Genomic DNA, 25,194 nt, shown 5'->3' with positions numbered 1-25,194 from the left:
TGCAAATGCCAAAACTTTAAGAATAACTCTTTATCTAATGGTAAAGACTGACTGACTATTTCTTGTTTCCACAGAGCGTTCAGCTTCTATGTATGAAAGGCTACCAATGCAGGTTGTTTAGAACAGGATCTTCCCTTCACAATTGCAGGAGGTCCTGCGAAAATAGGAGTCTGTCCTGCATGCCTTAGGTGAATGAAAAGAGCAACCAGGATTGCTGGAGTTCATCTTTCACTGCCATTCTTTCAACCCTTTTCCATATTCACATACAGACAGGACAGAGAGCCTTCGTGACCACTGAGGCTCTCCTAGTATGTGAGTCACTGAACCTGAGTCCAGTTCTACCCTTCCTAACATAATTCGCCATCACCTTTCCTATCTTTATCTACAAGCAGTTAACAATGCCATGCAGCCTCAAGTGCATCTTGAGCATTAAAGTGTTTTTCACATATATTCTCTTGCTTTATTTTCCCACCATGCCAGGAGGGCTGTTTTATTTTTTTTACAAATAATGTAAACATTTTACAATAAATATTTGTACATATTTAATATATGCAAATTATACATATTATAAATAATATAAATGATAAATGATAAATGAAGAGATACTTTAAGAAATAGACATAAATGATAAGCATACTCATCAGAAAATAGTTATGACCACAGTTTTTAAATCAGAGCACATCACTGAGCTCTCTACAAATGTTCCCTTCCCCTATAAAAGACAGCTCTGGTTTTCTCTTCCTTGTTTCAATATATGACTTGTTCCAGGGGACCGTTTGCTTGACTGACGTAAATACACTGAGAGAATTTCCCTAAGGAGGAATTACAGTTACAGAAGATACAGACTCCAAATATTTCACCAGGAGCATTAATGAAAACGAAAATGGTAAACAAATAGAAAAACGACATTTTCCGCCAACAGGGTTAGGAATCGTAAAGCCTGCCACCTGGTGGATGCATTGGCCACACGGAGGGCTGTCTGAGCTGTGTAAAATTTGTCTTACTGGGTCAGTTCATCCTCAATACTTTCTTCCAAAGAACGAGTGAACTCGTCTAAGAGAAATTCTGTGGTACTTGTTTAAAAAACAACAAAAAATGGGGCCAGCAGACTGTTAAATGTTCAATTTATTTACTTTTCCTATTAACTATTTGTGTAATTGTGCATGGTGGGAGGGAAATTGCTTTAAGCTGGCTGAACTCAATACAACAGCAGGCTAAGCGAGCTGTTCCTCTCAGTCTGGCTCCACATGAGCTTATCGGTTGGCCCTGGATAGCTTCCTGAGGTAGACTATTTTTATATTCCTTTCTCTGCATCACATACACGGGGACTGTTGCGCGTTCTGTAGGTCAATGTCTTTGCTCTGCTTCACATCCTCTACAATCCAGCTCCAACCAACCTGCACACCCCAACCCATATACAAACCCAGGCTCTTGCCACGCTCGTTTACTCATGTACCTCAAGCACATTGAGTTTTCTTGCCCTTCTGACTGCACACACTCCCTCTGCTCTACTGAGACCATAATGCACTCCCTTCCCATACTCTAACTCTCCACCTATAACCTCCAACTCTTCCTCCCTGTCTACCCTAGTTTAAGCTGTCTGTCCTATGGACTTTGGGCCATATTTACAGTCTGTGCCTTTGACTGCAGACTGATATTGGACTGTTTTTCCACGTGAACACTGTACTGCATTACTGGCAATCAGAGAACCTCAGGTATAGGGCACTCTGGTTGGACTAATGCGACGCACATGCTTTGACACCACACAGCAGGGTGCAAACCCTCTTCTGCTCCCTCTTCCAGGTAACCTCGGACTGCTTGGCTAACATTCTCCTGCTTTAATTCCTTCATCTGTGAAGTGGGCACACACTGTTATTTACAGCACCTACCTCCCAGGGTGTAAGGATTATGGGAGTTTGACCGTGACCTGTTATTCCCGGAGTCCTCTGCTATATGACCCTTCAGGACCTAACACAATGCTCTGTACATTTTCTGGGCTCAGTGAATAGGTAGGGAGGGTAATAATGATACTATCTTACGGTCTTTATTTTAGTATCTAAAAGTTCCCCAGAGTTCATAGAAAATAAATTTCTGAAGCAGGGGCTGATGAAGTTTTAGGGCTTCTCTTATGCACTGGGCATTTAAACTAATGCTATTCTGAAAAAGCAACCTGGTTGAATTGGGAGTTTCCTGATTAGGCCGGTAAAGCCAGACACATTGTTATGTGCTTCAATAGGGACTTCACCCATGACAGCAGCGGCTGGAGAAAGATTTTATTGCTTTGGAGAAGTTCTCTGAGAAAGCTAACCTGAAAGCCCAAAGGAGGTGATTAACTCCTGGTGGCAGGAGAGCAGGGGAGGCAAAGGTGAAGGAGCACACTTTAAGGAGTCAGAGAGCCAGTGGGGTGCTGACCTGGAGAAGCACAGGATTCTGTAATTCCATGGATCTGCCATGTGAAATGACCGCGGACCTAAGTCCCTGCTCCCCCAGCAGGTTTGCCTGCAAGTTGTGAGAGGCAATGAGACCAAAGGTAAAGATGGTAAATGGAAAATGCTTCTGGCGTTCACATTCCAAAAGCTAAATAAGTACTCTATGAGCATTTCTAAACAGACACATGGCAGCCCCCACCTTTGCCTAAGGGTGCCACGACATTTCACGAAGTAGCCTGCCAAGTATAAACCGTCAAGGAAGCAGCATCCAAGGGAGCGAAACAGAGCTGCTACCCTGGTGCTCCACGAGCGACAGCATGAGGGAGCCCAGCGTGGGTATCCCTCACTTCATGCGTTGTCCAAGAACCGCTACTTAAATTTGGAAGAAAGCTGCATGATTACACAGTTCACTGGGAAGATAATTAAATCCCTTGTATCCTTTTTATTTCATTACACTGGTTGCTCCTCTCCAGTGCTTCTTTTATGAACCAGAGGCAGGATCCTCGGGTTGGCTCTGTGACAGAGACGCCAGGGCTCTCCAACACGCTGCAGGTGTGTGTGCGCAATTTCAGAGCCATGCTGACTAGATCCAGGAACGAAGGTGCTCCGTGACCAGGGGAGGACACACTGTTACAAATGGGACTGGATACTGCCAAGAGGCTTTGCCAGAGACCTTCAGGAGAAATATATATTCAAATTCCACAGAAGCAGGTTTTAAAAATCCTGAATCATATTAAATATAAAACAAATTATGAAAATCATCAAATGTCTCAGCCAAGGAAACAAATGCATATTTTCTAAAGAGAGATATATATATACACACACACATTTATATATATGTATATATGTACATACATATTTGTTTATTATTCCTTGTGATTTTATGAGCAGATACATGAAATGATAAAAAGATATGCTGTGGCTGGAGCCATGCGGCATATAACACAATGCTGTTACAAGGAAGGCAGAAAGCCAAACTATGTTACCATTTCAAATCCCTTTGACCTTCTTTTAAATGCTAATGCCAAGATCTGAAAAAGCTCTAGCAGGATGAGTAACAACTAAAAGAACCTCGCCTGTAAAACACAGACTTACTATCTAAAACAAAAGGTGAGCTCCTAGAGAAGAGCAACGAGCATTTTAGAGATAGATAAACAATACCTCTGTCTCTGCCTGCCTGCTTCTTCGGTGGAGAGGTTTCTATATTGGATATGCAGACAGTGGGGTGGGAGGACCCGAAACAACTTCCCTGGGCTCTTCCTCACAAAGGGTCAATCTGTGAGCCAGCAACCGAGGCGGCCTTGGACCACAGGAGCAGGGACTGTGACAGAAGCTGCTGGTCAGACTTATGAGTCTGTATATCCCTTCTAGAATTTTGCCCTGTAGAGGCCAAAGTCATTTCAGGTGACTTCCACAGCCAAAGGACCTCCAAGTCAGCAACACTGCTGTGCCTCCCATTTCTTGGACACTTATTAGGAGTGAGTTGTTGCACACCAGGTGGACAAAGAATATTATCAAGGATAGATGGGGAAGGAAATGAAAAAACTCAGGTCTTACCCGCCATGTCTTCTGTTCTGTTCAGTAGGCACATTGAAAAGCGGAGCCTAACTCGAGCCATTTAATGTTGAATGGTGAACTGAACGGCATGTACACCAAAGACATGCGTCAAGACATAACAGGAGCAGAAGTGTGGTACTTGGCTCCTCCCATGGTAACTTTTGGATAGCAGGAAAAGGAGAACCCCATTGTTCACCTCAACCCCACAGTTACTGGGTACCCATCTATATCCAGGTATGGGGTGCATGCTGGGATTACATGGAAAGCTTTAAGAGTTAAGATCTGCCCTGCAGGGCTCTGTCGGATTTGCTATGTGTTCAGCACGACCTTCAGCTGATTTCCAACACTGCCTATGGCCCTGCAGCATTCTCTCAATATTGAGTCCTATCCCTCCAGTGACCAATACATGCATTTGTGAGAAAGCTGGCTAGTGTTAGGTAACAATCTGTAGGAATTTATGACGGCAATGTCAGGCCCCAACCCTTCAGACTTCAGTTTTGAGCCCAAGACCCAAATTTCATTAATAATGTGAATTAATCAATGGCAATAACTTTCTTAAAATCTGCTACTTTACAATGGAACTTGGGATATGCCTGCTATTAACTACTCTTAAAAACCTAGGCCAGACCCTTAATTTTTTGAAGAATATATTCCTATTAGCTGTGGGAATGACAGGAAAGGAGAAAAGTCATTAAACTGCCCTTATTTTGGGGAAGCTTAGCACACCCACTTCTCTGTAGTGCCTTCTAGATTTCTAATTTTCTTTCATGTTTCAATTCAATGAAATTTCTCTGTGATGTCTCTCTACTCATAGAATATTCTCTGAGAAAGTATGACAGCCCTCCCTCTGACTAATTAAGTTAAATTTTACGTGCTTCCATACATCTCCTGCATCTCCCATACTTCCCAAGGGCAAGGACTATAACAATTCCTGTGTTATCAACATCTACCATCTACATCCGGCACTGGACTCAGAGCACGTATTCTGAAAATGGTCTAAATGCACATTATTTAAATACCATATACAAATTTATGCTCTCTCAACACCCTGTAGGTTATTTGAAGCTATGGCTCATACCTCTCTGTGTAGAAGTCCCTTACAGACCCCTTGGTGCTCAAAGAGCAAGAGGTCATCCATAAATCTGTGGATGTATAAAATAATCCTCCAAATAGAGACTGTATTTCTGATCACAGACTTCTTTTTCTGAACAGATTTTACAGGCGAACACAAACTTCATCCTTGTTTTTACAAGATCCATATTTGGAGCTCTAACTTTATATTCTACAGTCAGCAGGTGACACAGCAAATAACTCAACAGAAATGAGAGGATCAGTGTAGATTTTCTCCCTCCTCTCATGTCCACGCTTCTTGTGATCTTAACTCTACAAGCTTTATTCAGCTTACATTCGAAACAGAAAATGATTTACGTTCAAATTCATTTGTATGAGGTGGGGGAAGGCCTTATGATTGCTACCACCCCCTCCTCCATTACTACCTATTTCTGTCATGTATGGTATATGTGCTTATTTTCACAATTCTTTTTTTTTAGTATATGTGCTGCCGAAGCGAGCACAATTCTTTTTTTTTTAAAGATTTATTTATTTATTTGAGAGTGAGCAAGCGTGCACATGGTGGGGGGTAGGGAGAGACAGAGAGGGAGAGAGAGAATCTCAAGCAGACTCCCTGATGAGCACAGAGCCAGACGTGGGGCTCGATCTCATGACCCTGAGATCACGACCTGAGCTGAAACCAAGTGTGCGATGCTTAACTGACTGAGCCACCCAGAGGTCCCTGTATTCACAATTCCATCTTTCAAAGGAAATTCAACTACTAGAATGAACCTTCATATCTGAGCATCACAGTTTAATACCACTTCATCTTCCATTGTACTAGAATAAAACTTACTTAATGTTCCTGAAGAAAATCACCCTTAGGATAGGTGATTTCCAAACAGATTTTACTATGGAGGTTCATAAAATGGGGGGGGGGGACCCAAAAAACAAAAAACAAAAAAAAAAAAAAAACTTTTGTTATCTGTGATTTAGAATAAGAAGTTCAATTAGGAAGTGACTGGGAAGATATAAGAACATGGTTTTCATGATATAAATAACCAGAGAATTCATATTCTCTTCTCCTTTATATTAAACCTTAGACTATTAAATAGCTTTCTCAGTGATAAGACTGAGTATGTACCACAGAGAAGAACTACAGAACTTGAGGAAAGAATTCTTGGTACCAGTTCTTTCTGATGACCTGCTTTCCCTATATGGCATGGACATAAAAAGATAATACCTTTAGCAAGAGCTCTATAACTTCCGTGTGGACAAGTCCATGCACCGGTTCTCCATTGATGTGTGTGATCAGATCCCCAGCCTTCAGTCCTGCCTGGCATGCTGGACTTCCTTCTTCTACATTCTAAAGTCCAAGAACAGAGTACACATTCATAAGCCAACAAATGGCAACCCTAACATCTGCTGTTTCTTCTGGGAGAATATTCTGAATTTATCAGCAAATGATCCTAAGCTCCTAAGAGGAAATCAAGAAGGCACGGTTATTATTCCTTTTCTGTCATCATCCTAAAATAGGACCATTCCTTACAAAATTTCAGGTGAGTGGAGAAGGTAGTTTTGTTTTAAAATAAAAGAAGACCAGAAAAAAGATTACAAAAACAAAACCAAAAAGCCCCGAAAAGGAAAAGTGGCAAGAGGACAATCTTTGACAATTTCCACCAGCTTGTTATGCAGAGTGGACAAACAGGAAAACTGGACAGAATTATGAGAAATTACTAGTTTTTGTTAAATTCAATGCCCCCCCATAAAGGGAAAGGGCATGAACAGGTCCCCAATGTCAGCTTAACGGAAAAACAGCTCGTAGATAGGCCTCCCAACTTAATTCATTTTCCAGGATGGGTGGGAGTGGAAACAAATGAGGATGAGAGGCTGATGGTCTTACCCAAACAATATGGTGCACCGTGTAGATGTCACTGTCTCCCACATACACCCGGATGGCTCGGATGGTAAAACCATAGTTCTTCCCAGAACTGTGGATCACAACAGGCTGATGTGGACTGGCAGACGCTGCTGAAGAATCTCGGCTGGGAGAGGAGTCTCGTGAAGAAGAAGGGTCCGAGGACAAGGAATGGGGGGACATTGGACTTCCCAGTGGAGAAACAGCAAACATATCTGTGACACAGAAGCCAGGCATCAAAGCCGATCCTGATCACACAGACGTCCGTGCAGTCAGCCCACGACGCATCAGCCCTGCCATGACTAGGAGCTTGGCTGTAAGACCAACCCATTCATGTCTCATAAAGAAATAATATAGAAATACTTATCTAACTAGCATGGCTTTCTGAACAGAGGCTATTAAGAGAACTTCAAAAGTGTCTATTTTAACTCATTTTTCAATGAATTCTCTGAAGTTATAATTTCTTATTTCCTTACACTAATTAAAACACACCCAAAACCTAGCTCCTACCTGGCTGTGATAGTTCTAGTTAGCATGTTTTATTTTAATTACAGAAACAAATCACAGATGCACAAATTTCAAGTACACCTTTACACAGAGAATACTGTGTGGCCCAGAGTAAGAGATCCTCGGGCTTCAAATCTTGGCTTCAACAACTTGAACACAGTTCTTCTCAAACATGCATGGTTAGGAAAGCCATTTATCAACACCCCAGTTGCTTTCTACAGTATTACTGAGCTAGTACTCATGAAGCGATTTTGCTCAAGCAACAGGGCAATGTCAATTTCTCAACGAATCACTCCTCATTACTCTGACTACAACTGATTGTCTTCATATGTTACCTACAATTCTAACAATGATTCTGAGAGGATAATGCAGGTGAAATAGAGAAATTTTAACAAAAACTTTGTTCACCTTCCACAATACCAATTCTACTCTGTTCTTCTTGTTTAAGAAGCAAACACACTTCTAATTTAATTGTTGCCGTCGCTCTTCCATCTATGTGAATCTAAACAGATCTTAACTGGTCACGTGAAACTGGGTGTGTGTTTGACAAGAAGAATAATCTAGAGAAGACACTGAGGTTGCAAGGTGAGCCCCATGGGAGCCAGGCGACTGAGCCCCAGGGCTGCTGAAGCCTCACCAGGTGCACTGAGTCCCCTGTGGACACAGAGAGCTCAAACTATCCACACTATCATTTCTTCCCATTCTTAGGTGTGGCCAAAGTAGGACAAAGCTAAGTGTTTCACTACCATGCTCCATTTTGTGACTGCACGTGGCATCTTGGTTCTCTTTTGCTGGCTGCCTCTTCTCTAAAGGTCAAAAGACCAGGTGAGGAGACACACACTGGTGGGCAGTGAACTTTGAACCAAGCAAGCAGGAACAGGACAGAGTGGACACACACACACACACACACACACACATTGAAACTGCTGGAAAGCCAAGTCCCCGATCCCTTCCCTCCCAAATGGAACAGCTGCTCTACTTGACCAAGATTTGGGCCTTCTCAGCACTTTTCAAAAGCGGACTTACCTTCCCCACCACAGCTGCTCGGGGGCCACTGCCTTTGGGTTATGAACAGTCATTCCAACAAACTAGGTGTTTGTTTTATGGTACTAAAGAGGATGTCTCCCAGCAAAGAGTATGCTAGAGGGAGCAGTACCCCCACGGGAGCAGTTGTTTCTGTCAAATTTCTTTCTGCACAAACAGGAAAATTTTGAAACAGGAAATTTTGAGAATATCAATGATTCCTTTTAGACATGGTCTGTATTCTTCCCAATGCAAGCCGTCTGCAACAGAATTCAGTTGCTACTTGCACTCCTTTGCCGCCATTGGAACAGTAAGTCACCAACACTAGGGTGTGTATTTCATCTTTTCCAGTGGAATTGCTGTGGACTTGGTGATTTGTGGAGGCAAAACCCAGTTATGGAAAAATACTGCAATTCCACAAAACCATAATTAAGCTCTATTTTCCAATACATGGAAGAAAATGATTTGACTGCCAGTAGGAGGAAGCACAGCTCAACAGACAGCGTTGGGAAAAAGTAGAACTTCAGGACCGTCTGTGACTCTCTGCATCCCTGGAAATGAAAAACTTATATCCTCCATGTCTATGTCCTCATTAATTAGATGAGGAAAAACTATTCTTAGGTTTCCAACACAGATGCTATAAGCAGCTCAGTAAAGTATATGCCCCGTCTCAAGAAGAAAAACTATTCAGAGGAGGTAAATTTACTACTGAACTTGGGGAGAGGGGAGCAGAACAGGAAAGAAAACAAATAAAAGAAGGAAGGCATTGTGGGAAGGAAGCCTGCCTCATCTCCCGATGCAGAAAGAAGCCAGAAGAAATCAGCGACACATGCTGTCTGGGAGGCCCGGAGCTCCTGCAGGGAGAAGCTCCCAGGACAGCTGGGTCAACCAGCTAGCACTTGCTATTGCCTCTAGCCATCTTTCATCCCCACCAGCATTCCGAACCCGGGAAGGAGGGTCCCATGCGCACATCACACAATTTCATGCGAGTAGATGTCTCTCTACCTCCTGGGATCATGAGGGACAGAGCACTGGCAGAAAGGGACTTTGTGACTTTCCCCGAGATTTTCTTTTTTTCTGTGCTTTCTAATCGCTGCCGCGCCATGTGAGAAGCGGGTTCGCTGGATGGCTTTGCGGAATTATCTGTACTGTCCACACACTCGCTTCGTCCATTTATCTGATCCAAGTGCTCTGAAAAACTGCCAACTGCACAAAGAAGAAGGGATAAACACGTTCAGGGAAATCTGGGACCGGAGAGGTGGGGAAAGGGGAAGAGAGAGGGAAGGAAGAACAAACTGGGAAACGTCCTCCCCTGTGGCTCATGGGCCTTATGGTGTCAGGCAAACATTACAGACATGACCAGTTGGAGAAAGGGGACGTGGAAGAGAGGGAGAGGAAAGTGGCATCCATTCAGGTGTCACTCTACCTGTCCACGAGTCTGCTTATTCTCAGCCCGTGACTCCCCTTACCTAGAAGACTCATTCCTTTCTAGAATCTCTATCTTTCAACCCTTGTAGTGACAACTCCTCCCCCTCATTCCCAACCCACGGAAGGCCATGCTATAAACCAGCACCACCTTATCAACACTATGACCGTCTGCTGTCTAATATGATTATCATGTGATATTAGTGATCAACCTTAGCAATGCTCTTAATAATGTGGACAACGCTGCTTTGTGGTAAGTGGACATCACTTCATGTCTTCGTGTAGACTTATGCCTGTGTCACCTTGTACCATCTTCCCAGGACACACCTTTACTAGGCCCACACTTTAACTGATAGAAGAGTGTCAGAGGTATCACCTTGGACTTCTCATTCCATATGCCCCCTTATGCTCTCCACTCTTTGCAAACCTCACAGGATGACAAAGCCTATTACCCCCTATGTTACTCAGTGGCTCTCTACATCCTCCTGGCTTTTCCTCTAGGCAGTGTGTCATTGGCTCTGTCCTGAAGTTATGAGACCCGTGGTAAGATCCCTTCTCCTCTAAGGTTGCTGTGCCTTCTTTATTTTTGTTTATTAACCCTTAAGAGACACTGGAGGTGTTCTTTTTGTCTCCTTGTTTTTAGTTAAAAAATTAGGACTCCCCTCAGGAGGGGATCCCAAGGGAATATAACCATGTAGGAGGCGACAAAAATGGAAAATCACTGACGTCTGTCTGGGCAACGGCACACAAAGAGTAAAAGTTTCTGAGCAGAAGTCACATGTGGAGTTCCCGCAGAGAACAGGTGAACAGCCTCCCCTTTTGGTTCTTTCAACTCTTGCTTTTGCAGACTACCAGTTTTCTTTCTTTTTAAAAAATCATTGATAGTTTACCTTTGTCTACCCAGAAAAAGCAATGTTTATCTCATTTTGACTTCTAAATGCTGTGTTACAAGGCCTCCCCCACCCCGTGCTTTAAAAACCATCAAGACGATCATCACCTTAAGGTTTGCAATCCATGCAGAGAATCTGATACAAATGACCATTACAAATGACCCTTTGAAAGCCCAGTCGACAGGTTTTAAAGGACATGACAGTCTTGGCCGGGGAAAGGGTTAGACTGGATAAGACTTAGCTCACATCGCTGTTCTGTTGCTGACCGTACCACTCAATGGCATAGCTCGAGTTTGGCCTTTGTGTACAGAAGGGGCACCCGCCCTAGAGGTGGGGTCCTCGCTAAGGGAAGCTGGGATCTGGCAGAGTGCTGTGGGTGCAGAAAAAGATTCAGACATACATGTGACATCCACGTGAACTACAGAGGAGGACAATCCTAAGGGAGGTATCAGCAGCCCTCCTGCTCCCATCCGCTCAACACATCTACTCTGCGCTCTCTAAATAAAGGAATCAACAGCTCAAGGACTTGATGAATACCGAACGAAACACCTCATCTCAAAATCCGTAAGCTTCCTTTCGGGTAAGTCACACGCTCTTCTCTTTGCTAATCGGGGTGGGTGGGATCCCTGACAAATGCAAAATGAAAAGCTGAATCTCTTCACAGTGAATAATACACCCAAGACCTCAGGACTTTTACTTTTCACCCATTCAAAAGCAACATAGTCATGAAGGAAAACAAAGAGGTGTAAAGCTCTACTACCCTAAAGGTCTGCACGTGAATGTATGGTATTCTTTTCTATCATCCCTCCCTCCTGCATCCACCATCTCATTTCATAGCCCTGGGTATAAGCGTGCATTTCTGTTCTGCCAATGGTGGATAATGTCACCTTAATGTTCTGTAAATGTCAAGGGTTCCTTCTTTTTGATGGTGGAGCAATATAAAAATCAACAAATTTAATTTTACTACAGTCACGGTTTTCAGATTTCCTAATTACCCTTGGCCATGAGCAGATCAGCTCATCTCTCTATTCTGTATAGCCCCCAAGGTCTTTGATTATTTTTAGTGTGTATATGGGGGAGACAGAAAGGTGGTTTGAATCAATTAATCAAAATGCACGGCAGGACCTAGCAGTTTTTTTTTTTTTTTTAAATTATGAAAGTAATCAATCAACTGCTTAGACACCATCTCCCTCCCTTTCCCTTCGACACTGCTGATGGGGACCGGGGCACGGAGACTAAGTGATCTACTGTATTAAGAAAAAAATTTAAATGGAGCTAAGTACACTCTCTTCAGAGCATGATCATAAACTAGGAAACAGAGACCTTAGTAACCAGAAATACAAAATACTGAGATAATTCCATTTGGCTTGACTACCTACACAAACAAAAAAGAATTAAGAATCCTGGACCACTAGGTTGTGTCTACACTACTTCTACGTCGCTATTCCCTTGGCTTTATAAAAAAGTAAAGATAAGGGGAATTATTCTACATGGCAACAGAACTGAGGGGAAGAGGGAGAAAGAAAGAAAGAAAAAAAAAAAAAAACAAAAAACCCACATTATTTTTCCCTATGATAAACCAGAAGCACATGAAAAGCTCCACGGAAGCAAACTTTTCAGCGAGGCTGAAATAAACGTAAGCTGTAAGGTGTGTTTTCTTGAAATGATTTTTAAAAGAGTTATGCTGGGAATATTCAGTTAGATTAAAAAAAATTCATAAAAATTCTTGGAATCATTCATGGTTATCCATACAGTATATTGAATATAGCTTAATGAAAACATTTATCATAGCAACCCTAAGCCATATCCACGTTTCATTTAAAAAAAAAAAAAGCATAAATGCACACTTCTCTGTGGAAGGATATGCTGTGCAAATAGTTGTTGTAAACCAAGTAATATTTTAAGTGCTCTTGGCTGGGTCTGAGCGAAATGCAAGTTTGATCACCTAATGACACAGTAAGCCTTTTAAAGTCCTTTGAAGATACTGTCTCTGCTGTCAGGAATGTTATGTTACACAAAAGTGACACTGTAAAGCACTCTCCAAGAAAAGCCCAATCTCCCTGGACTGCCTCACCAACAGTGACCCATGTTTGTGGAGTTTTGGTAGGACTGGAATGGTAACTTGTGCCTGCAGCAGGATCCTTTCATATGTGCATGAAACACCAATTTGAATTGTGTTGGTATTTCTCACTCTCTCCTCCTCCTCTTTGTCCTAGATGCATGGAGATCACCTGGGAATCTCACAGAATAAGTATCTTGCTGTGCTAAGAGTCTAGTGTGGATACATGGAAGTTATCTGGCACAACATGGCCCCATGACCAAAACCAACTCTTTCCAAGAAACCACCACCCACTGCAACACCGGAAGGAAAGCTGCCTTTTATAGTGTAACTTCTGGGTGACTGAAGCCATGTTTGAGGGTAATTTTGAACATGTCACTGTCTGATACAGTTCCTGATTCCCAACTTTGACTTACACACCACTGTGTGAGACCCGCTTTTGCATCAACAATAGAAAACACAACACGGTCCTAGGGTGTTCTGACTGCCATCCGAGAGCCCCATTGAAGCCCAGCTGTGAAAGCGAAGGCTGGCTCTTGGGCCAAACTGAAGTGAGGAGGGTTCACTCTCTGGCCACGTGGTCGGGAGGGGTGACCTCAGTTCATAAGAGCTGATGCCCCCGAGTCCTAGACTTGGGGCCTAGGAGGGAGCAGAGTGGCACAGAACAGCCATCATCACCGCCTAAGGAGGCCGCCTGGGATTCCAACCCTGGCCCTGACCCCTCCAGCTGGCGGATACTGGGTGGACGGCAGGCAGCACGTCCAGGTGCTTACCCGACAGTGTGGAGCTGCTGATGGTACTGGCTGGCGTGGTGACCTCGGGCTCCTCCTGAGTGCACTCTGCAGGAGGAAGGGATGGCTTTTCTGGCTCCTCGGGCAGGTCTCTGGGGCAGGGAGCAGCTTCATCTTTCTCTGCCTCTGTTGAAATAGCCAGTTTGGGAAGTGGGCCAGAACTGAGTTTATGTCTGTTGCTTTCAGTATCTGAAGAGTTGGATGTGGATAACTGTTGCCTTAATTAAAAACAAAACAGAGGCATGTATGCATACACACTAGGAAACTGTGTTCGAGGAGACTCTGGGAAGAAATGAGGTAAAAATTGAACTGAGGGCATGCTAACCAACGCGTGTCTAGTGCAGTGGTTCTTACAGCACAATCCCCAGACTGGACGCAACAGCATCTCCTGGACCTTAGGCCAAAGGCATGTTCCCGGCCTCCATCCCCGATTTAGGGGAGCAGACATGCTGGGACGGGCCCAGCCATCTGTGTTCTCACAGGGTTTCCAGGAGATTCCAATGCCCGCTCAGCCTGAAGAACCACTGCACTCATAGTGACCGCTTACGACCCTTAACAGGCATTTCACGTACATTTCAGAATATTCCGAACTCCAGCTGAACGTCTCTGTGGACGGCAACACAGTGCTTTTGGTCTTGTCTCCAGGGTCTTCCTTCTCTTCTCCAGAATTCTGAGTTATTCGGTCTATGCTGCTGAAAACCTGTGAGGCCAAGTGTTGGGGTTTATTACAACCTTTTTGAAAGAGCTTGTCAGAAAAACCCCAAACTTGGGGAGAAAATCTGAGAGCACGACTAAAGTTTCAGCTGGGACTGTGTATTCAGAAGGTACTTTCCGATGCTATTTACATGAGTCCTGAGATGAATGGGCTGTGGATCTATTTTTTTCTCCTTGGAGTGGGGAGTTATGAAGTCATCACCCTCTCGCCCTATCTCATTATGGACTTTGCATCTGCAAACACAGTCCACAGATGCTTTGGGGTTTCTAAGTCCTGGGATCAATGCACAACTTACATGACTTTTTAACCATGAAGTCTATCAGAAAAAGAAAATCACAGAGAAAAAGATTTAACGACCACCAGTCAGGAGCGGGAAGGAGAGAAATGAATTGGAATTGAGTGTGAAGAGAAGAATAAATTACCTGGTTCAAGATGTATGTGTGGGGGAAGGCAGTGCACGTTTGGTTCTGAGTCAGAGGGGTTTGTCTGGATTATAAATCACATGCACACACGGGCAGTTTCCTAAGATGGGACCGGTGTTTCTGAAGGGGAGCAGAGCTTAGGGAGACCTGAGATCTCTGCTGTCCCACAGGAAAGATGGAGAGAAAAACTGGGAGCAGAAAGCCCAGGGCAGGAAGCACTCCCCACCATGCAACACAGACCCTTGCTGCTCTCATGGGAGTGGCCCTTAGATGGCATATCATGTACTGTGGTGAGGCCCAGGGTGACTAACACACAGGAGACAGCGGGAAGGGAACAGAGTCTAGGGCCCAGCTTGGATGGGCCAGAGCACAGGCACGGAGGAAAGCCTGTGCTCAGGGTAAGCAAAGCTTCAGTTCTGGCTCTGGACGGACTGGCCAGCAGACCCTGCAAGGAGACCCCTACCTCTCCATGGCCTTCCTTTAAACAGTGAAGGCAGTGCCGGCCCATTTGCAGATATGCTCTATCTTTCTATCTAGTAGTCATGTACAAAAACGGACACTTCATAAGCCCTACATGGTACAGAAGATCTGAACAATCAACACGCAAAACGCCATGGCAACAGGGATTGCATAGTTACTGAAAAGCACAAAAGGGAGAAGGGGGCCCTCCAGAAGCCCTTCCATTTTCCTAGGGCCCTGTCTGGTCTCAGGGCCAGATTTCTTTGTCCAATTTCTTTGTGAGTGGTAAGAATTTTTTTCACATTACCACTCTCGGTAAGAAGTATCCTTGTCGGACATTGATTTTATTACCTTCTCCCATTTCCAAAACTCTAACTTGGCTTTATCTGGCCTCTGTCATGTAACTTAACATTTTCTATTACTGACTACAAGACTTTCCCATTCCACAGCAACTATCCCCAAGGGTCCTAGCTGATGTCAAGGACTCTGACTGCTCCCTTGTGTTGTATTCTTGTGATAGTAAGAGGGGGCTGTATACACAAGGACTCTAGCTCAACGTTCTTCAATGAAGCATCAGAGAAGTGGGAGATTCCTCTACTGCCTGGCACCAAACTAGACTCGGTCCTGCAGGGTGAGGTCTGCATATATATGGCTATGGTGTTCTCTGAAGATAGTACTCCAAGTCCAAATCTGGGCCTCCAAAAAAACCCATACCCATCTATGGAGAGTGTGACAAACTGGTGGGAACTCTGGATTATCAGGATGGTGGGGTCATTCACTTTTCCGAAACTCCAAGGAATTTTAAGTATAGGAGACCCCAAGCCCAAAAATGCTATAGGTGGTTTTTATGATCTTGTCCAGCTGTTTAGGGATGCCCACTATCGGGTCTGAGGGAGATTCTCTGGGGAGACCCTGCATGTTTATGCCACATTTCACTTACTTTTGAAAACCTGTGTGAACAGGAGGAAAACTGCCTTATTTCCACATTAAAGTCTTCATCATTTGTGTCATCCTCTTCCTCTGTCTCCATGTGATGATACTTCTCTGACCGAGCTGCAGGGAAATGTTTGGGCACGGTTCCAATTACTCAGCATTTCAGCTTTTACTTTAGATACAGTAATTAGGAGCTCCTATATCAAAGCAGCCTTATGTGTAAGAACTCACAGGTTCAAGACTAGAGGGTTCTACTCTAAGTGGAGATAATTTTCTACCAAAGTAAAGGTCAAACAATGTTTTATGTCAGATAATTCACGTACTATCAAAATAACTTGTGTCATCCTCGGATTCCAGCTGGGGAATAAATTCTGCCTTCTGTCTCAGCAAACTGTTCCAGTCTAAAGAGCGGAAGAATCGATGCTGTTTAACTTCGTAAGCACCACCTTGGGGCGGGGAGGGAGGGAAAGGACAGAGAGGGAGATGTTAAACTACCCTCCAGCAAAGCTTTTAAGAACAACACCCACCCCACCCCCCAATTTAGCAACAGAAAAATCAAAGAATCATGGAAATCTTACTTTGTCATTCTATAACCAACACGCCCCATAAAAGAATCTCTTCCCCATAATTTATCAGCAGAGGATTTGATTTTGCTAACAGCAGTTGTTACAGCACACGTTTCTTTGTTAATTTTTCCATGACTTCCTCCATTTTTCAAAGGTTAATGATGCGGCCACTTAAAACCACATTACGTCGAACCTGGGGATGTGGACGCACATTGGCTCAAAGCAGACTTGCTCAGTACAAAACCAAAGAAATTCTAACAAGGCGCAAAATGTGTTCACAGCAATATTTCCTCTGGAGGCGAGGTTAATAAAGATGAATTTTTCCTAAAAAGTATATAATGGTTTCCATTCAATTTTACTGGCTTGCTTGTTAATATAGGTAGGACTTTGACACTGTGGGTTACAGATTTTTAGGTAAGAAACTGACAAACCTGTTTGATAGATCTATAAAGGATGGGATGAAAAGCAGACACAATTCTTAAGTTTAGGTTTTTTTTTCCCCCCAAGTCAGCATGACTACGCAATTCAGTAAAATGTTTTTAATTCATTCCACAGTTTTATTTTATTATTTTTAAAAGTATCTCTCTTAAAAAAGTATTTTATTTATTTATTTGAGAGAGAGAGAGAGAGAAGGGGAGAGAGACCATAAGCCATGGAGGGAGGCAGAAGGAGAAGCAGACTCCCTGCTGAGCAGGGAGACCAATGTGGGACTTGATCCCAGGACTCTGGGATCATAACTTGAGCCAAAGGCAGACGCTTAATCAACTGAGCCACCCAGGCATCCCTCAGTTCATAAAAGAGGATTTGGAAGGGGAAGCCCCACCAAATATCATACTCTACCCCAGGAAAGAGAAGAAGGCCCACAGTCACAGCGTGAGTATCAGGCCTCTGGCCTGCCCGTCCCCTCAACCTCCTGCCCGCCCACACTGTTGAGGAGGGAGAGAAGGAAGATTCTATCCTGAAAAAACACCAGGAAGAGAGATTTCACACAAGACTAAAAGAGGTTCTAATCGCCTCCCTGCCAGGAGACACCCTGTAGGGGTGACTTAAATGCCTCTTTCATGCCCTTGTCACCATGTTTCCCACCCTGTCCTCTGTGCAGTATGAGAAAAGAGAAGGAAAAATGCAAAGTGAAGGAGAAATGGCTCTGGGTATTGGGGTGGGGGAGCTGTCTACGTGGTTCAGAGATGGGGCCGTGTTCCCATCAGACTGCTGTAGCACAGGGGGCAGGTCAGGGCCCCAAACCCAGCCAGGACCAATCGGTGTATGGAGAACAATGGAGAGAAAAAAGCAAAGTGGGAAAATCACCCCAAGAAATGAAGAAGAGATTTTTTGTTACTAAGCATTCCCCGTGTTTCCAACACAACACTGGAGTCTGACCTCGACCACAGCGGCAGTAGCGCGAGCAACTCCGGTGGGAGGGCTGACTTGGACAAGGACTGCACTACATGCTAGAGGCACCTAGTTTCCTTTCATTAAATCACTGAAAGCAACCCCGCAAAGTAAGCATTGTGTCAACTCCATGTGTGGATGGGGAAACAACGTGTAAGGGAGAAAACATACTGGACCATGAGTGCCTATTAAGTAAAGCGTGGAGAGGTTGATCTGAAGTCTGTTTAAAAAACAGCCAGGCGCGTCCTTGGGGTCATAATGCCAACACACCCACACAAAGCTGCCAGACACACTCTCTTCCAGCGTTCTTATCTCAGAGAAGCTGAAAGATCTTCAACATCTATCCAGCTCCCTCACTGTGCCTACGACACTAAGGTCCACAGGGTCAAGCCCTACCGAGCGTCGTACCACATACCATGCTGCAAGGACTGTCACTTCTACTCCTGCTCATGGGGACACAACGATGATAGAGGATACTCCCAGGTCACTCAGCTTTACTCAGAGAAGCACAGTTCTATAGATCCAAGGGCTCACAGGGCACTTCCGGACCATAGCGGGAGGACTGGGGTTCTTATCCCTCCACCTGGCACTCTTTGGAAGCCAACTTGGGGAGGACATTCACTTCATCTCTGTGGATGATGACAAGGGGTCCTCCCCACAGGGTCACAGCCCACGGGTAACCCAGCTCACATTTCTCACCCTTTGGCCTTTGTGCCACACCCCCTACTCTCCCACCCCTGCCCCAAGAAGAGGTTCCTTGACCACGGAGTCCTGTTTCTCGTGCACTTTTGCCGAGATGGGGAACAAAAGAATTAAAAGGACACAGTGGGGAGAAATGACCTCTGGGCTAGCTGCTGGGGCAAGGCAGATGATGGCATTATGAGCCTGAAAAAAATGATCAAGCCCTGGAACTCATGCAGGGGACAGTGCTCACTGTAAGGATTCACCACGCAGGGAAGGACAGGGAACGGTTATGTCTGGAGCTCCTGTGATGCACTACGTTAATGTACCTGGTCGCTTCATGACTGTGTTCACCTTCAGTCCTCGTAATCATCCTGCGAGGGGTATGGTAACATGCCCATTTCCCTAGATTAGGAAACTGCGACCTAGATCATGAAGAAACTACTCTAGACCTCTCAGCTGGTACACGGTAGGGAGCCAGTCACCTTATTAGACCTATAAAGTCCAATAAAACAGGCTGCTGCTCAATAGCTCACAAGTTCAAAAGTCTAGTCCAAGTAGGCCTAGTTTCCAAATTCTAAGTTATGCTTCACACTAATGTTCTCCCTTACGTTTTTCTCTCCTTTCATGGAAGTTTCTTAAACATCCATTATGTTCTTCACACTCCTTTTCTTAGCCTCTCTAGTCTCTCGGGCAAATGTGAATTCACACATTTTCACGGTGCATTATTTTGCCCGCTAAATATGCATTAAATCCAAAATGCTGTCATTGGAAGCAGCATGGCAGGCCTGCGGGGTTCTCAGCCTCATTCTCTGGGCCCTACTGGGATCTGTCACGTTGGACCTGCCTGTTTGGCAAGTACTTCCTGAAATGCTAAGAGCTTGGGCAGGGTCTTTTAAACGTCTCTTTTGAGCTTCTGGTAGGAGATTCGCATCTCTAATTGTCAAGCCCTGAAAAGAACACAAGTAGCAGTCAGGGAGAAAATGCACAGAGAGATAACTCACAGCATAGAATATAGAAAGACAGGCATGCTGACCAGCATCATAACCCTGTTTTGTTGAAGTCAAGATTCTCGGTCTTCTCAGAGGAGGGAAACAGGCAGAAGACTCAGTGGGAAAACTCTCCAAACTGACCCAAGAACACTGAAGAGAAGCGGGCTCTTGGGTAGGCACGTGTCAATTCTATTGTTATCTTTGGTCATATCTCAGGACAACGCTTGTCCAGGACAGCTGAGTAGGACGCGGACATTGATATTTGTGTTGTTGCAGGACAAGCTGGAAATGCCACTGCTTCTCCTATTTGGCTCAAGTGAGTAAAAAATCACTCCTCCAAACTCTGCCCTAGTTAAAGCTTAACATGAATTCTTTGACTGCGACTCCTCTTTCTGGGGCCAGAAAGCAACTGTGACTGCAGGTCACAGCAGGTAGGGAGGAACAACTTTGCTAGTTGCTTCAGACAAAAGGAACACCAAATAGGGTGGGAAGAAATATATTCTGTCCAAAGAGTTCAATCAGCTCAAAGGTGGGGGCACCACCACCATTGCTGGATCTCAGACATCCACAGGGGAAAGTACCAGATTATACGGGCAGGAAATTAAAATGACAGTACCAGTGGCAGCAGTGTCTGACCTGGTGCTAAGAGCCAGAATGGGTGATCTTTCATCCTCACGGTAATCCTGTTAGATGGTACTTCTCTAAGCTCCATTTTACAGATGAAAAAATGAGGCACAGGAAAGGAAACATCTGGCCCACAGTCACACAGCAGAGATTTAAACTCAGGCAATCTGACTGTAGAGTTTGTGCCCTTAATCTCCACTCTTCACCGAAGGCCCACTCATCCACTGCAAAAGGCATACAGGCACACAGTACGCCAGAAGGAAGCGCAACTCAAAAACGTTTTCCTCAGCGAAGGCCAGAGTTTCAGTCTTCTTTGATTCACTGATGCAGTCAGCGAGATTCTTCTGTACAAAGCCAAACAGTAAATACTTTGGGCTTTGTGGGTCACACAGTTTGAGGATTCAACTCTGCCACTGTACTATGAAGGCAGCTACAGACAATGTGTATGAATGGCACTGCTGTGTTTCAATAAAACTTTATTTACAAGGTAAGAATATGATCTATGGGTTTCAATGCATCATCATCAACTCTAGTAGCACAGCACACTTTAGCAAGAATGGAGCCCTCCATCTGGGGGACGCTGTGGGCAAACATGGACAGTAACGTGTGTATTTGGAGGAGTTATTGGAAAAATTGAGGGAGAGAATGATTTGCTCAGCATTTTCTGATATTTCTATTATAATGAAGTAGAATGAAACAGCTCAGAGTAAATATTCCATCAAGTCAACAATTTTCATTGCTGAAAATTATGGATACTCTCCAGTGTGCATGTGCCTGTGCGTGTGTGTGGTGTTTATATTTATATTTTAATATTTAGCCCCATCTAGATAATACTGGGGCAGATTGGAACTCTATATTGGGATCTCTGTCTATTCAGAATATAAGGAAGAGGAGAAGCAGAAAAAAACTCTGAGTAAAACAGTCGGGGAAAAAATAAACAGCAAGAAACAAATCTATATTATCTCCTTAATCTTGAAACCTAATGGTTTTAATCCTCTTTCTTGGGCTAGGGTGCTGATCACCATGATGAGACAGCATGGTTCAACCCCAGACACTCATTTCTAGTAATTAATTAGTTCAAGTACTGATAAACCATTTCAAAGTCTATAAATAGTTAACGGGCTGGGTCAAATCTTTCTGTGAATATATATGTATTTTTTAAAAAATCCAAACAAAAAAGCTCTACATCTCAAATCCTCTGTTTTAATTTATTTAAGATGCATATTTTTCAGGATAGAAGAGTTCCATTATGCGCCCTCAGAGTTTTTCCTCCAGACCAATTTTATTTATTGAAATAAATTAAGAATAACTTTTGCGGGTGCCTGGGTAGCTCAGTTGGTTAAGCGACTGCCTTCGGCTCAGGTCACTATCCCAGAGTCCCAGGATCGAGTCCCGTATTGGGCTCCTTGCTTGACAGGGAGTCTGCTTCTCCTGCTGACCTCTCTCCTCTCATGCTTTCTCTCATTCTCTCTCTCTCAAATAATAATAAAATCTTAAAAAAAAAAAAAAAAAAAGAATGGGGCGCCTGGGTGGCTCAGTGGGTTAAAGCCTCTGCCTTCGGTTCAGGTCATGATCCCAGGGTCCTGGGATCGAGCCCCGCATTGGGCTCTCTGCTCGGCGGGGAGCCTGCTTCCTCCTCTCTCTCTGCCTGCCTCTCTGCCAACTTGTGATCTCTGTCTGTCAAATAAGTTAAAAAAAAAAAAAAGGAATAACTTTTGCTTTGCAAAAAAAAGATGAAAACAAGAAAAACAAAAATCAAAGACAAACCACCACCAGCCTTCCTAGTGTACATACTACTCTCAGAAAAAAATCCAAAATATTATTGTTATGATGTGTTGTCGTCATGTCCTACATCAACCAACAGATGTTTCTTATGCAAAAAAAAAAAAAAAAAAAACCCACAAACAAAGACCTCTGAGTGCTCCACAAAGACATTATTTTTGCATATTAGCACAATTAAAACATATGTGCTCTAACCTGTTCCCAGTCTCTCCAGGGGATTCTGCCTAAGAAGCAAGGTAATCAGATCCTGGGCATCAGGGGGCGGCGCCTCGTCCTTCTCTGGCCAGTTGATCTCATCTGGAAGGGAGATAGGTCATTTACAACTTTAGTGTTCAAATGGCAGTCTGGGTCCTAATAGCCGGGAGGAGGCCTGGGAGTCTATTACAGAAAGAGAATTTCAGGCTCCATCCCAGCCCGAATCAGAACCTGCATTTTAACAGGATTGTCAGTTGATTTCTGGGCCCAGTCAAGTTTGAGGAGCATTGTTTCATGAGACATGAACCAGTATAGCTTACAACAAGGCAGGGAGAAAATATTTCAATAACCAGTATCTTCCATTTATTTGCTTTTTTGATGCTTCGAATTTTTTTTTTTCTTTTTGGCAGACTTGGCTCAAAACAAATTATTCCTTCTAGTTATTAAGAGGACTTAATATGGTAAAAACTCTTAACACCTGTGTTTTAGATGGTCGCCCTTCCAGGCAATCAAGAGAGTATGATTTTTCTTTCTCACTATTCTCAAATGTGAATTTGGCCCTGCCCTTAGAGCTCTTCAGCTTCCAGAAGCACAAATTAATTTTGCAAAAATAACTATTTCTAGAGACAAATGAAAGGCCAAAGTGTTAAGCTTGGAGACAAAAAAATCCAAAGTAATCATGATAATAATGGAAATATTTAAAGTCTGTCATAAATACATAAGTATTTATGTTCTGTCATAAATAGAACAGAATATGTTTTACATTCCACAGGAGTTTGCCTGAAGATAAGGTGTGTGTGCTTGTGTGTATGGAAATGCAATAAAAACATGAGTTATTTCTGTGTGTGCCTGCCTCCAGCTTCCTCTGCTGCAGTTTAAATCTGATTTGGAAAATAAAACATGAATATGCATCTGAGCCGTAAGGCATGGAGAACAAAGCCAGCATTTGCTGCTTGCGTTAATTAAACAGTTGATTCCTCTTGCCATTCAGGCCTTGGTCTATCAGAAAACAGCCTGGTTATAAATCCATAAACAGCTCAGATATTATAGAAAAGGGTTATACACTGCAGGCAACCCACAAATCTACTTTGTTAAAGTTTACAAATATGCCTGGCTTGCAAAGTCAACGATAAAGAATAATGCCGCGATTAAGGGACTCCTCATACCACCACAAATTTTCCCTCTCTTTCCACTGATAGACCTTGTAGCACAGTCCAAAATGTGGTTGAGTGGGTGATGCGGGTGTCAGCGATAACTGGTAAGCTTTGAGGAGAAGAGGCCTTTCTGATCTATGCTTCGGGGAAATTTATAAAAACAGCAGGTAGGGTAGTAATAGAACCTATTTAATTATCATTTAGTTTTGCCACAAGCTGCATAACAATAGTGAGGGTCAGCGTGCAGGTTAAGATCTAAAGGTTATTGAATTTTAAATGAAAGATGAACAGCTGTTACAGAAATAACATTACACCATAACCACCACCAATGAAATCATTAACAATCTGTGGATTAAATTTGCTTCCTTCCCATTCTCATTATTTATTATTTGGTAGACATTTGTTTTAGGGTTTATTACATTTTTGTTAATTTCTTCATTGTGTCATTAGCCATTTTCCCCCATTTATGTAAATGCTACCCACATTAACCTTTTCTTCCCTGGTGCAACTTTCCTATATATAGAAAGGAAGACTGGACGGCAATGAAATAATTTACAAATCCCACGTGAATTTCTTTTGCAGAAAAGCACACATAAAAACTGGTCACACTGCTCGTACATTTCCAAATTCCATGTTAATGAAACTTCCTCAGATCAATTTTCAACACAAATTGATCCCCTGAGATTTGTGAAAGTCAGTTATGTGCTATGATGAGTGAGTTCTTTTAATGTGTTGGCTAAACTGTTTGATAAAGGTTAACATTTTAGTAGTTAAAATGGCAATACTCCACAGAATTGCATGAAATAGCTGTTTCCCAACAGCCGCTGGAAGAGAATGCCTGATGATATTTACCACTGATGACTTGTCCAAATAGCTCTTCTGGAGTATCCCCGAAGAATGGCACGCATCCAACCAGAAATTCATAGAGGATAATCCCCATGGCCCACCAGTCCACTGGCTTCCCATAGCCCTGCCTCAGAATCACTTCTGGTGCAATGTATTCAGGTGTGCCACAGACCTAAAAGATGATTGCAATATTAGAATAATTGGAATATTAGACATGAATTAAAATGAGCAAGATGGCTACACACCAATTATTTTGCCCAGAGCGCACCTGTTCAACCACAGAGATCCAAACGGACGAAGAACTTAGGAACAGCAATTACAAGTCAGTATCCATAACACCAAAGGCAATGAGATATTTAAACAGCAAAAAAGGGAAATTTAAAATGCTGCTGCAATGTCAAACTATGTGTAATGAGTAATTTTGAATTGAAGGTTTGACGCTATTTGGTGGTTTCACTTACTTCACAGTATTAAAAACTTCTTTTTTTTAGTATTAAAAACATTTTTAATCCTCAAAGTTAATATAATGATACATGTTTAATCAGTCACCACCACATATAATTTTAGTATTTATATGACCAAAATAGAGTCACATCCTGGTTACTTCAGAAAAGCATGACAGTTGAGATGTGTTTACCTTAAGTAACTTTACAATGAACAGATTGTGGGCACATGGTAATGAGGCATGCTTAAAGGGAAATGGGCCATGGCTCAGATTTTAGCACCCGTGATTGTACAATGCATCATGAGTTTCATGAGTACTCTGCTGAGACTCTTGAATTCC

The 25,194-nt window shown here is 43.3% G+C and overlaps 1 protein-coding gene and 1 long non-coding RNA gene across 14 annotated transcripts in view; one reads left to right on the top strand and one right to left on the bottom strand.

The window, feature by feature from the left end:
• The window catches only part of MAST4 (microtubule associated serine/threonine kinase family member 4), a 568,037-nt gene that overhangs the window by 11,531 nt on the left and 531,312 nt on the right, over positions 1 to 25,194 (bottom strand). For 10 of the 13 annotated variants that reach the window (XM_047728882.1, XM_047728883.1, XM_047728884.1 and 7 more), the window contains 9 exons: positions 24,417 to 24,582; positions 22,411 to 22,512; positions 16,502 to 16,624; positions 16,186 to 16,298; positions 14,222 to 14,349; positions 13,632 to 13,867; positions 9,490 to 9,690; positions 6,940 to 7,169; positions 6,280 to 6,402 (listed from right to left, as the gene is read on the bottom strand). In XM_047728882.1, the coding sequence (XP_047584838.1) occupies positions 6,280 to 6,402; positions 6,940 to 7,169; positions 9,490 to 9,690; positions 13,632 to 13,867; positions 14,222 to 14,349; positions 16,186 to 16,298; positions 16,502 to 16,624; positions 22,411 to 22,512; positions 24,417 to 24,582 (1,422 nt within the window). The remainder of the gene's footprint in view (positions 1 to 6,279; positions 6,403 to 6,939; positions 7,170 to 9,489; positions 9,691 to 13,631; positions 13,868 to 14,221; positions 14,350 to 16,185; positions 16,299 to 16,501; positions 16,625 to 22,410; positions 22,513 to 24,416; positions 24,583 to 25,194) is intronic. The other 3 variants (XM_047728886.1, XM_047728887.1, XM_047728895.1) reach the window with 1 other exon arrangement.
• On the top strand, positions 9,685 to 16,253 carry LOC125099641 (uncharacterized). Its single transcript, XR_007127307.1, has 2 exons — positions 9,685 to 10,711; positions 10,814 to 16,253. It is a non-coding gene; the product is annotated as an uncharacterized LOC125099641 (long non-coding RNA).

Source organism: Lutra lutra, chromosome 5 (assembly GCF_902655055.1).
Source record: "Lutra lutra chromosome 5, mLutLut1.2, whole genome shotgun sequence".
NCBI lineage: Eukaryota > Metazoa > Chordata > Mammalia > Carnivora > Mustelidae > Lutra > Lutra lutra.
Note: the sequence above shows the minus strand (reverse complement) of the source record. Positions and strands in the feature narration are given on the sequence as shown.